Source organism: Musca domestica, unplaced genomic scaffold, assembly GCF_030504385.1.
Source record: "Musca domestica strain aabys unplaced genomic scaffold, Musca_domestica.polishedcontigs.V.1.1 39, whole genome shotgun sequence".
Taxonomy (NCBI): domain Eukaryota; kingdom Metazoa; phylum Arthropoda; class Insecta; order Diptera; family Muscidae; genus Musca; species Musca domestica.
Window position 1 is genome coordinate 1698091 of NW_026712326.1, and position 14403 is coordinate 1712493.

The 14403-nt window shown below is 32.8% G+C and overlaps 1 protein-coding gene across 3 annotated transcripts in view; it reads right to left on the reverse strand.

Annotated features, from left to right (window-relative positions):
* Positions 1-920: 920 nt before the first annotated feature.
* Positions 921-14403, reverse strand: part of LOC101893967 (maternal protein pumilio) — a 331172-nt gene continuing 317689 nt past the window's right edge. For all 3 annotated transcript variants that reach the window (XM_059126507.1, XM_011292191.3, XM_011292192.3), the window contains 3 exons: positions 11979-13253; positions 11659-11827; positions 921-8667 (listed from right to left, as the gene is read on the reverse strand). In XM_059126507.1, coding sequence (XP_058982490.1) covers positions 8076-8667; positions 11659-11827; positions 11979-13253 — 2036 coding nt within the window. In that variant the 3' untranslated portion in view covers positions 921-8075. The remainder of the gene's footprint in view (positions 8668-11658; positions 11828-11978; positions 13254-14403) is intronic.

The window sequence follows — 14403 nt, forward strand, 5'->3', positions numbered from 1 at the left end:
GGGATATATCAAAAAATATGACCCTTTTTTTACCAACGATTCTGGATGGAATTATATAACTCTATCAAATTTGAGAGCTCTATCTAAATGTTGCATAATATATTCCAAACAATAGGGGTCCCTTTGTATACGATCAAAACTATAGAGTATAAAAAACTAGAGTATAAAACTCTTACGCTTTCAAAAAAGTGGCTGGACAATTCCTGCAGGAAAAGTATCCCCCATAAAATTTAACGGTCATTGTCTGCTTCACATAAAGCAAATGAATTTTACCTCAAACTATTAGGAAAACATTTGACAGTCTCTTTGTCAATTAATGAGAAGTTCGTTAGATAATTTAGTCAGCAGCTTTCTGGCTGGCAGTAATTCAGAAAAAAACCCTCCCTCACTTTATTTTATTGAACTTGTAGGAGTTTTCTATACGTTCACATAGGCTCAACTTTCTCAACCAGGAACTCAAACCAAGGGGAAAACAAATCTCTACGGAATTTTGACACAACAAAAAAGAAAGCCAGATTTTTTTATTTTATTTTTTGCATATAATAATATATTTGTTGTTTTTCTGTTGCAGATTCTTTAATTAAAAATTATAATGTAATTTTATTTATAATATTTATAATCATTTTTCAAAAAAAAGTAGAATTTACAAACATATCATTTAAATTAATTATTAATCATAAAGAGATGCTCTAATTATAAATTTAAAATAATATTAATAATAATAATAATAATAAAAAAAGCGAGCGAGCGATGACGACAACGACGACGACAATGACGATTTACAAAATAGACAAAAAATATATATGGTTATACATCCAATGTGTGTGTGTTTTTTAGCTTATATGTTGATTGTATGTAAAGTAAATGATATTAAATGTTTAAAAAATAATAATAAAAAGTTATACAATACACAATGTTTGTTTTTAATAATAATTATTAATTCTTTTTTAAAACTAACAAAGCGCAAAACTTCTTATACCCTCTCTCTTTGATGGTTTTGTCTTATAGTTAAAGAAAATGACATGACATAAAGAAAATTAATTAAATAAAAAAAAATAATAATAATAAAACTTAATTTAAAATCATTTTAAAGAGCAGTTCTAAGATTGGATTTTTCCCCGATGAGGGTAAAATCCAAAATCTAATTAAAATTAAATGAGTTTCTTTGCATGTAAGGTTAGGTTAAAATAAAATAAATAAACAATTGAATAGTGACTTTTAAATAGAATTGGTATTGTTACAGTATTCTTTCTTTTTAATAAAGCGAGGACTATTTTGTTTAGTTTTTAAATAAAAAGTATAGGTAGTTTGTTTTAGAGAGATTGACACTTGAAGTTTGGGGTTTTTTGAAAATATCATTAACAAATGTGGGACAATTTTACAAAACATACATGTCTTCAGTTTAATTCCACAATTTCCATGGGTCCAAAGATTTCAAATTTCTGAATGAAATGTTGTGTTTTTTTTTACATAAAAATGCTCCATGGAAACAAAATGGGGGATTTCTTTTATTTTTCTTTACAAAAATTACAAAAATATTAACAAATTTTTCATGACTTGTAGGATGAAAAGTTATGGGTTGGCTAAATAATTTAATTACAGAGATATACAAATTTTGGGGGTAGTGTTTGTGTTTTTCTATAAAAATACTTTGTTTATAAAACAGAAAAAAATATACAATTTCCACTTTCAGTATTTAGACGAGAAAAAGGGGTGCTGGGATAAGATTTCATAAAATTTGAAACTCAAAAGAGGAAAATCTTTTCTTATGTGTTATGATTTTTCTTTCAATATCAAAGTTGTTAATTTTTATAATTTCTAGGGATGTGTATTAAATTGTTGTTTCTTATCAAAATTTGGGAGAGGTTTTATGTTTGTGTGGCAATTATAAGTTGGATTTTGCAAAAATTTTCATAAAACTAAAAATAAATCACAACGACATAACCCAACAAAGTGGTTTCCTTTTCCAAGAATTTGTTTTATTTAAACAATTTCATTGAAACATCTTAGTTTGTTATGTCTGTGTGATTGTTTTCCTTTTGTTATACTTTGAGTGTGTCTTCATCTTGTTGATGTTGTTGTTGTTAAATTGTTAAAAATCTAAAGCTACTTTTAAAGTGGTTTCTTTGTTTTACTAAATTTAATTTCTATATTTATATAAGAGTAGAGAGAGATATTTATAAGAGATAATATTTTATAATATTTATATATTTATATATATGTTTGTTTTGTATGTGTGTTAATGATGATATATCAATCAATGCATTGTATTCATAATGTAATGTATGTATTTTGTTTTATTTATTTATATATATCCATATATGTATAATTATATATTTATTATTTTATATCAATATATGAAATTATGTGTTGGATTTCTGATGTCCTAATCTTTGTTGTTTGTTTTTGGGGATTTGAAATTAATTCCACATAGAGGAATCTGGTATTTCAAATAAAAGAATGAATGTTATGCAAATGGTTTTGGCATTCTTGAAGGGCAAGGAAAAAGGACTAATTGTAATTTACGTGGGAACAAGTTCGAGGAAAATTTGCCACATAGAGATTCCATGGCCATAGTTTAAATAATATGGAAATTTCAAAAACTATGTTATTTTGGTTTGGTAACTAACATCCCAGAGACATTTTCCCGGGAGTTTCATAACTGGGCCCTAATGTAATTAGCATCACCAAACCTATAAAAATTGCCAATTTCTGTGGATCTTTGAGGAATTAAAACCTAATTCTAATACTTCCCACTTCGCCAACAATGCTGGGGAATATATCTTGTAGGGAACTTTGAGGAATTATAAGTTAATTCAAATATTTCCCACTTCGTCAACAACGTCCGATGCCCTTGTCTCTGTTAGAGAAAATAACTTAAATAATTCGTTGAATGATAGGAAATATAACTTGTAGGGAACTTTGAGACATTTGTGGCGAACTTTGAGGAATTAAAACCTAATTCAAATACTTCCTACTTCGCCTACAATGATAGGGACTATATCTTGTAGGAAACTTTGAAGAATTTATGGGGACCTTGGAGGAATTAAAATTTAACTCAAATATTTCCCACTTTGTCAACAACGTCCGATATCCTTGTATCTGTTAGAAAAAATAACTTTAATAATTCGTTGAATGACAGAAAATATATCTTGTGGGGAAATTGGAGGAATTTGTGGGAAACTTTGAGGAATTAAAAATTAACTCAAATATTTCCCACTTCCTTAACAACGTCCGATACCCTGATACCTGATACCTCTGAGAAAAAAAACTTAAATAATCCGTTGAGCAAATGCCCAATTTGAATATAGATTTTAATGAACGTTGTAAAACAATCAAAAGTCATTCCTAGCTTAGCTTTATCCTTTCCCTGCACACACACACAAGAAATGCCAAAAAATTGTTTGTTTCAATGATATAATTACCCATGCATCTGGGTAGATGATACGTTGTTATGTGTGGTCTTAGAAAACCCAAAATTTACTATTTCAAATCAGAAATCTTAGCGCACACTGATACATTTTTATTGGAGTATTCCAGATTTTTATTAGCTTGGAAGACCCAAATAATAGGATTTCAAAAGGAATACATTAAGGAATGATTACTTGAGACAAAATAAAAAAATGAGAAATCTAAAAGGTTATAGTTAGACATGACGTCAAATCTCATTATTTTGATTTCTTCCAAAAAGTAAACATCCTAAAAAGTATACCTTTTAAAATTCATAGTTAATGGGTCGTACTATTTTTTGAATATTTACCCCAAAAACCATGCCTATCCACCAGGTCAATTGGCATGGTTTTTTGGTTTCACATTTTTGCAAAGGAAATTTATTTGGGTTTCTTGTTGTTTTTTCTTGTTTGACATAAATGACTTTATCGCTTATTTCTTGGTTTGATTCAGTTTTTAAATTCTTATTTGTTGTTGTTTGTTTGTTTTTTTTTTACACAAAAGTTTACATATTTTCTTTTTATTTTTAAACATTACACATTTTGTTTTATACAAATACATTCAACACAATTGTTTTATTTTTTTATTTCTCAGTTTGCAATATATAAAGAGTTGATGTTTGGTTTGTTGTTTGTTTCTAAATTTAAGTAAGATTTAAATTTCTTAAAATAATGGGTTTTGTTTGTTTTCAAAAAAAGGTATAATTAACATAATCTACACTTTTACACTTACACAATAAAACACAAAGTAATAATTAATACAATTTAAAAATAATTATGGTAGTTATAAAGTAGACATTTACATAAAGAAATCAAGTTTTACATTCATAGAGTTCTCTTTTTCTTCTTCTTTAGCATGACATATATAATAGTAGATTTTATGAGGGCAGGGTGGTGAAATAAAGTTAAATTGATAAAAAACTATTAGACAATGTGTTCTCATATTAATTTCCATTTGAACTTAAAGTCCTGTTTAATAGTTTTGTTTTAGGAATTCTCTTACGTTTTCAGTTGCATGTTCTTCTCGTTTTTGTTTTCCTTTACTAAAACTACTAGAATTATTACGTACAAAAAAAATTATTTACTCAGTATTTTATTAAAAAAAAAAAAAAATGAAATTAAAATAAAAAAAATTAAAATGGAAAAAAATACAAGAGATTTTATCTTAATTTTCATAACCTTTGAGATTTTCTACTTTTCAGTTTCAGTTCTGGTTTAAGTTTTTTTCTTCTTCGTTTTTTTTTTTTGGGTTAAAGATAGTCAAAGCGAGCATAACCAATTCGAGTTTAGTTTATTTACAATTTTTCAAATAACTAATTAAATATTGTACAGAAAATATGGTAGCGAATGCCTTTGGGAAAGGCTTTTTTTAGTGTAATGGAAAATATGTATAATGCCTAAAAGGAAGGCTTTAAATTTACACATTAATTTTAGAATATACAGGCTGGCTGCTATAGGTTAAACGATAAGTTTCATATGGACAACGAGGGCCTGGGACTAGGCTTGTAATTGATATTTTTTTAATTGATCCACAGACTTTACAAAGATATTTTCTTTTGAAAACTTGTTTTAGAATACATTTGTACACATATTTATAAATATACAGATAAACGAAGTGCCGTAGTGGGCGTTCATGGAAATAAATTTGAATTATTTTGAATATATATAAATAAAAAACTGATCTCAAAGCAAAAATTGGACACCGAAGATCCCAAGGTTTATTCTCAATGTAATTTCAATCAGGGTTTTCCTCAATAATAACAGAGGACAAGATTTTAGACTTGAAAATCTGTTGTTTCCAATAAATTTATAAAATTTAAAATAGAATTTAAATTTAGACCATAGACTATTTTTTATTTTCAAAATTCGAGTTTTACTGAAAATAGTTCTATTTTTCTTTGGTCTTTTTAGTACCGAATCAGAACAAACTTTAATGGCATGACAGTTTTTAAGTTAATTTTATAAAAAACTGGTTGAAAAGCACAACATTTTGGCTCAGAATAAGATATTGTTGTTGAGATTAATATTTTAGAGATAATATTTTTTTATTTAAACTAAATATTAATATTGAAGAAAGTATATATTCTCCCTTAAGGGAAGGACTTGAAATTGAATGACGATACGAAAGGGAACCCGAAAGAAAAACACAAATTCCTAATTTTTTTTAAATAAATAAATATCCAAAAATTGAAAATCCTATAAAGAATTGTATGTTTTTTCTTTCGACTTCTCGAATTGTTATACGATAACTGGCTATAAGTTTTTGAACATTATGAAACTTATAACCCTAGCTTTGCGAAAGTCAAAGTATATTGTTTCATAAAAAATATAACTTTCCATGACAAAATATAACTTTCATGGGAATTAAAAACCTGTTACTAAATGACAATACGAAAGTGAACCCGAAAGAAAAACACCAATTCCATGAGTATTTTTTTTAATTAAATAAAAATGCAAAAATTGACAAATCGTTAGAGTTCACTTTTCACACTGAATTGTTATACAAAAACTGGCAATAAGTTTTAGAACACTGTGAAATTTGTAACCCTTGCTTTACGAGAGCCCAAGCATTTTGCTTAATCCAAAAAATATAATCTTCCATGACTGAATTTTCACAATTGAGAATCTTGATATTCTACTAATTCGATCAATTCGAAAAGTTCTGAGCCAATGTATGTCTTTCATATGGCTATAGCATTGTTATACAAAAGCGGACTATAAGTTTTAGGACATTGTGAAATTTTTAACCCTAGCTTTGCGAAAGCCCAATAGTGTTGTTTCATCCCAAAAATATAACTTCTATGGCCAAATTTTCACATTGATAATATTGATATTCTACTAATTAGTTGGGGATTTAGAATTCAATCAAATAGAAAACTTCTAAGCCAAAGTATTTCTTCCATATGACTATTGAATTATTATACAAAAGCCGGCTATAAATTTTAGGACATTATGGAAACAAATTTTCAAGGAATCTACATCACCTTTACGAAAGCCCAAGAATGTTGTTTTATCAAAAAAATATAACCTTCCCTGACTGAATTTTCACAGTTGAAAATATTGATATTCTATTGATTAGTTGGGGATTTTGAATTCGATCAATTCGAAAAGTGCTGAGCCAATACATGACTTTCATAAGATTTTTGAAATAAAGAATATTATTCGGTTTTTCCTGTTGTGAATGTAAGTCTTCAAAAGAAAGGGAAGGATTTTGAATAAATTATTATTATGTTAAAATAAATCGGTATTTTTCGGATTCGGATCGGTATTTGTTTAATTTGAAAAAGTGTCTAAAACAAAATACGACATATCCCATTGAAGGTTTGAATTCTCTTATGTAAAATTGAGTTGTTTTGATAAAAGAAACTTCGGCGTTTACATATCGACTTTATATATTTTTTTAATTACGAGGGGAAGTTATTGAGTTCAGTGTCAAATCTTTTTGGATGATGTTTTAAAGTTTCGTTTTCCAGCTCACAATTAGCAATATTCCATGAAACACAAAGAAGATTCAAACATTTTCCCTTTTCGGCACTTAGGAACTTATTACATTTAATACATCAAAATACTCCGTTTGTTAACGAAAAAAATTTACAAAAAAACGAAAACTAAATGCTCTCTTTAACCCAAAAAAATTGAAATTTGCATACATATAAATATTTGGATATCTCAAAATCTCGTCTTTATAACAAAACAAAATTTAAAAGAACAACATAAAAAACGTACATACATACAGGAAGGAGGTTACAGTTTCATGTTATAAAATTAAAAAAAAACGCAATATGGTATGGTCCTAATATCGAAATTACATTTTTTATCATCATAGTAGTAAGTAATAATAAAAAAAGTTATGGTAAAAATAATAGGAATAGTAAGAGAGGGACTAATGACAAAAATAAACATAAAAATTACAATTACAAACCTAACCTAAACATTTGTGTGTGTGTTCTCTCAAAGTATTTTTTTTTTAAAAACTTGGTTATTTTTAAAGGTTTAATGTTTTTGTTTTCTTTCTCTATAGTACTCAGCTTAGGCCAAAGTTACTTAAATTCATGGGGTGTTGTTGGGTTTTTTTTTCTTTATGGGTGTGTGTTCAAGGTGTGAGTCTAGTAAAAAATCCAGTTTTTTAATTCTTCTTCTTCATCGATTGGTTGTTTGATACTTTATACAATTTTTATTTTCTTTTTTTTTTGGAAAAATTTCTAGTGTCTCCCCAAAAAAATATATGTTTATAAAAAATTCTGATGCCAGGGGTTTTTCTGGGACAAAGCGAATGCCTTGCGTATTTTTATCGATCAGAAATAAGTTGAAATTGTCTGGGCCCATCTTTTCTTTGGGTCAGATCAATAATTACTTTTTCTTGTTTTTTCTTTTTCTCATGCACTTAATAACTAAGAAAGAACTCCGTTTTTGAAATTGGTAGCCATCAACAGTTTTTACTCCTTTCAGTTGTTGTGTGGTTGTTGTTACTGTTTTCAAAATAATTTGAGATGATATTATTCTAGTAAAACTTATTTGCAATTCTCACTTGCATTCTAAGGGAAATTCCTTTCCTCCATTTTTTCCTCACTTCTTGCTTCTTCTACACAATACATACAAAATATTTGTTGCCTGTCATTCTTAAATTTACAATACCCCATTGGTAGTGGTGGGTGGACCAATGGGTCCCAAATTACTGGCCGCTGTAACCGATGTCAATTGTGTTGTACTGCTGCTGCTGGTCGACACTGAAGAAGCTGAGGATACGCCCACCATTGATTGGGCCATTGATGAGGCTGCAGCCATAATACCATTTTCCAAAGCCTGCACGGCGGCAGCATTGTTGTTGTTGCTTGCCGTAACCACAGTTGTTGTATTGGTATTTACCGAGGACATAGAACTAGCATTTATGGCTGCAGTTGTTGTAATAGCACTCAGGCCGGAGGCTTGATTTAAACCGGCGGCAGCCGATGATACCGCTGATGTTGCAACACCCGTTACGGCTGTTGTTCCCGCGACGGCTGCTCCTGCCGTTGTTGAGGTGATGGGATTTGAGGTCTTCATGAAATATTTCTCCAATTTGGCATTGATGTGCTTGCCATAGGTGTATTTACGCAATGCAGCCATGTGGGGGCGTATTTTATTCATCAATTTCTTCAATTGTGTCGGTTCGGAGACATCAATCATTTTTTGGACCACATAATTAGCATATTGATCTTTCATCATAACATGTAAGGCGCTAAAAAAAGAGGGGAGAATATTAGACTGTGTTTCTGTTTTTCAAAAAAATTGCAGTTAACTGTGGGTTTTTTAAAAAAATATATTTTTGAGAGTTGTCATATTTTTTAAATTCTCTCCTGATTTACTGATGATTTATTTAAGATACATTAAATATGATTTTTTTTTTGGGAATATTTCTGGAAGCCCCTTCCGATACAATATTCCTGTTTTTACGATTAGTTTTAAACCCCATTCTAGGTAAATCTCGTGAATTATTTTTAAGAATTGATATAAGGGAAGAAACAGAGCTGACACGTGATTTTGAGGAATAGTTTTTCAAGGATAATTGAAGTTACCAAAATGGGATTTTTAAAGTCAAAAATATTTTTTTTATTTATTTTCAATTAATACGGTTACCTAACCCATAAGCCATGGACGATTCGAAAAACTTCTATACATGACTACTAAAACAGTAATAGCTATCAAACGTTGGTTTTAACAATATTTTTTAAATGACAGCTTGAATAATTTGAGGCATCATATTCTGATATTTTATTTTTAAAGGACAATCGGTGGAACCAAACGTGGATTTTTGAGATTATTTGATAGACAATTTTAATAATTTAATTTAATTTTTTAAACTGAGAACATTTCTGTTAGATAATCTGAGATAACAACGGCGGGTTTTAGAGTATATTTTTAAGGAGAATCTGAGTATCGAATTTGGATTTTTATGAAAACCTTGAAAGAAAATCCGAGCAACCATGCAGGGTGAGATACAAAAAAACTGCACTAAAATCAAACGCCTTAATTTTTACATTTTTTTTTAAAAATTTAATTGAATGAACGCAAAAAATGTCGGAAATAGCATCAAATTTTAAAATAAGTTTAGATTTGTTCGAATTGGTCACCTTTGCCACGAATTATTGCCTTCAAACAGCCAATGAAACCAAAAAAAAAAAAAAAATGTCGGAAATAGCATCAAATTTTAGAATAAGTGCAGATTTGTTCGAATTGGCCACCATTGGCACGAGTTATGGCCTTCAAACGGCCAATGAAAACGTTACACGCTGCTCGAATCTTGCTCTGCGGTATTTTAGCTAATTCCCGGCGAAACGCTTGTTTGAGGTGATATTTTTAGTGCAAACCTTGCTTTCCAAAATACTCCAGACACAATAGTCCAACGGATTGGTATCCGGAGATTTTGGTGGACATTGTGGGCTGGAAATGCAGCGATAAACCTCATTTTGTAACCATTCTTGGGTGGCGCGTGCTGAGTGCGATGGTGCTGAGTCCTGTTGGAATGTCCAAGGTCTGCGGTCAAAATGTTTGTGTGTCCCTGGCTTTAATACACCCTCCAGAATATTTTCGCGATAATATTCGACATTTATTCTGATGCCACGGTCGATTAATACGAGCGGAGAGCGACCATCGGCTGTTATGGCGGCCCACACCATCACTATGGCAGTCGCTGAGTTCTGGCCAAACGAAGGTGCACATTTTCAGCGGATCTCTTTGGCAAGTCACCACGATCATTTTGTTTGTTTAAAAACTGCTGGACAACGAATGTTTTCTCATCGGAGAACGGAGAAAACTAAATTCGGCAGTTCACAACTTTCGGGACATGTGAAGCAACTCTTTAGCTCTTTTGAGTCTATTTTCTTTCAGTTGCGATGTAAGTTCTTGCCCTTTGGAATTCCAATGGCTTTACCTCGAGTTCATTTTTCAATGTTTGCTGAATGGAATATTGCGATATGTTCAGCTCACGAGCCATTTACGAGAAAACTAATGTTTTCTCATTGGAGAAAACCAAATTCGTTCACCACTTTCGGCCAAGCGAAGCAACTCTCTTTTGAGTCACTTTTGAGTCTACTTTCTTTCTGTTGCGGTGTAAGTTCTTGCACATTTGCCGAATGGAATATTGTGATATGTTCAGCTCACGAGGCATTTTTCGGCCACTGCGACGCAGGTTTCGATCAAGTCGCTTCTTTACTTTTTGAACCATTTCTGCTGATGTGGCTGTTTTCTTCCGTCCACTTTCTTGACGTCGGGCTACGGGCTACCAGTATCACCGTAACGAGCGATGTTACGAGACATAAAAGATTTATTCACATTTAAATGCTGGAGTGCTCCAACTATAGCCACATGTGGTTTTCCAGCCAAATATAAAGAAATCACATTATCACACTTGAATTCCATCACGAATAATTGTTTTTTTCTGGAAAATTCTCACCAAAATGTTACTGGAATAATTTTAACAGCTGTCGGACGAGTGGAGTAGAAATGATAGCAGTCTGAAGTTCTCACCAAATTGCACTGGAATAATTTTAACAGCTCTCGGACAAGTGGCTTAGAAATGACAGCAGTCTGAGGTTGGTTGCAGTTTTTTCATCTCAATCTGTATGAGATGCCTAAAAATATTTTTTAAGAAAATTTATGGAGGACTAACAGATCACAAGCCGAGGCTTTTTTTTACAATATTATTTTTAAAACACATCAGACCAGAAAATTAAGACTATTTAGAATGTGTTTGCGGACTAGCAGATAACAAATCCCGAATTTTTGTATTTTTCAAATCGCAAGCCATAGATTTGGAGAAAAAAATATGAAATTTTTACCAACCTTCTGAAAGGAAAATTAAGCTATTTAAACTGTATTTTTGAAACATTTTTACAAAAACATTTCTGTGTTCAATGGAAAATAAAGTCTCCATTAGTTGTCTGTTTCCAACTCCCATAACACAAAATCGTAAAAAACAACGTCCTTCCCAACTCAGGTGCCGGAAATATCATAAACATGATAAATGAATTCTATTTGGGAGCTGGGGTGAGAGGGAAATTTCGAATCACCCTGTCCGGCAAAACAACCAAATATTGTTACGGAAACTAAGCATAAAAAACTATCTTCTCAATAATTTATAACATTTCTTTCTCGAAAATAAAAACCCCGGATATAGACAATCGCTTTTTACATTCCAAAAAAACAGAACGAGGATATTTTTTATACTTACTTGTCATTGAATGTACAGACTTCATCAATCAAGGCTGTACGTTCGGCCCGTGTAGCATGTGTGACACATTTCTCCACCACATTGGAAGCGAATTTGTGTTGGGATAAAACCAAAACTTTGCCCCGTACGCTATTAATCAAAATCGATTTGTCTTCGGGTTTACCATGTTCTACAAGAAACAAAGGAGGAGGATGAGGATTAAAATGGGAAACAAATAACCATTTAATAACAATTCATTTGACAAACAACAACAACAACAGGATGATGGGCAAGCCTCCTCAAATTTGACTACTACCCACTCCACTTCATACTCCACTTACCCAAAACATGTTGTATAACATAATTGCCATATTGGTCCTGTATCAATTGTTCCGTATTCTCATGCAACTCATCCAATATGGGCTGAGTCTGTTCTGCGGTGCAGTGCTCCAAGATACGTTGTATCACACGACAGCCATAGGGATGTGTGCTCAGCGAATAGACCTGTCCCTTGAAGGCATTGATGATGAATTGCAATGCTGTGGGATCGACACATTCGATACATTTCTGAACGACATGATTGCCATTCTGATCTTTGACACATTTGAGAACATTGCCATCCAGCTCACGTACGATTTCCTGTTGCTGTTCGGCCGAGATACTCTCCAAGGCCTTTTGGATGACACGACAGCCGTACATTTGCAGGGCCAATTGCAAGACATGACCCTTCACCTGCATGCCCAGGGTGTTCTTCTGTTCGGGAGTGCCGAATTCAAAGAATTTCTGGATGACATAATTGCCAAAGACATCGGTCATTAGACTGTAGGCGGCACCAAGGATTTCATTGAAAACCATTTGTTTCTCAGCGGCTGTGGCACGTTCCAGTTTTTGTTGTATAAAACGAGAGCCATGTTGGTCCTGTGAAAATTCCACAATGTGATTGGCCAAATCACGCAATTGGAGATTGGGATAACGTTGATTGCGGAAATCCTCCAGCAAGCGAGAACGTCCGGGTTGCGGGGCACCAGCAGCTCCGGCGGCTGCAGCAGCTGCGGCGGCCGCAGCAGCAGCAGCTCCCACACCACCCACACCGGCAGCCGCCTGACGTGTAGCAGCTGCTGCAGCAGCAGCGGCGGCCGCAGCGGCAGCAGCAGCTGGTGTTGCACCCGGTATAGCCAAGTGTTTGGAGAACAGAGAACTATTGGAACCAAACATGTTGTTGGCGGCAGCAGCCACTGCAGCCGCCTGGGCAGCGGCAGCAGCTGGCGGTAAGCCCACAGCCATTTGTTGACGATATTTCGATTCAGCTCCTGGAGCACGATTATTCATTAGGCACGATTGTGGTGGCGGAGGTGGTGTAATGGCAGCTCCAATGGGACTTGCCGATGCGGTGGCGCCCAATGCACCATATGTATTGGTAACGGCACCCGGCCATTTGCCACGTGCAGCAGCGGCAGCGGCGGCTGCTGCAGCCGCTTGGGCAACTGTCGATGAAACAGCATTGGCAGCGGCGGCATTACTGTTGGTATAATCCATGGCAGAGGGACTGAAGGCAGAAGTGGTGCGATCGAAGGAATCACGGCGACCGGTCAATGAGGATGTGTTCAATGCAAGGCCTACAGAGAAATTGTGGCGAAGGAGAGAAGGAGAGAGAAAATAAAAAGGAGAGATTAGTAATATGTTGAGATATAGCGAGGGCTTATAATTAAAATATTTTAACAAATTTTACATATGGTTTAATTATTATTTTCTTAGTTTAAAAATTGAAGCATATTTTTAGGAGGTTATTAGTAAAATGATTTTATTTAAGACTTTTTGAAACTAATGGTAATATTTAAGGTCAGAACAGTATCTCTAAATTGCGCTGCATACTTTTTGGGGCCTATATGTTGAGACATAAGGTGATGGGCTTACAATTAAAATATTTCAAAATATTTTACATATTGTATAATTATTTTAGTTGAAAACTTGAAGCATATTTTAAGGAATTTATTAGTAAAATAATTAAATTTTTTATTCTTTGAAACCAATGCACATATTTAAGGTCAGTAACAGTATCTCTAAATTGTGTTGCATACTTCTGGGAGCTAGATATATTTTATGTTGTAATTTTATATAACGAATGAATGGAATCGGATGTTAATTTCGTGTTTGGTTACTCAAAAATTAGCCAGGTCTGAATGGAATCGGATGTTGTTTTCCCGTTTTATGAGCTTCATAATTACTAAAAATGCTGACCCTTTGTGGGGGAGGTACCAGAAGGAGTGCACCGATATTTTCTATCTTCACACCAGACCTTGGGTTACTAAAAATATTGTGCTGTGTGAAATTTGAAAACAACCGGAAGCTAATTTCGGATTTTATAAATGTTTCGGTTATTCAAAACTTTGACCCTTTGTGGGAGAGGTACCAGAAGGAATGGTCGAATATCTACTATCTTTATAACAAATCTTGTGTTCATGGATATATTGAGACGTGCCAAGTCTGAATGGAATCGGATGATAATTTCATGTTTTATGAGCTTCATGAATATTCAAAATTTTTACCCTTTGTGGGAAGGAGTGCACCGATATATTCCATCTTCACACCAGATTTTGGGTATGTAAAAATATTGTGATGTGTGTAATTTGAAGAGAACCGGATGATTATTTCGGATTATGTGATCGTTTTGGTTATTTAAAACTTTGACCCTTTGTGGGGGAGGTACTAGAAGGAATGGTCGAATCTCTACCATCTTTATAACAGATCTTGTGTTGATAAAAATAT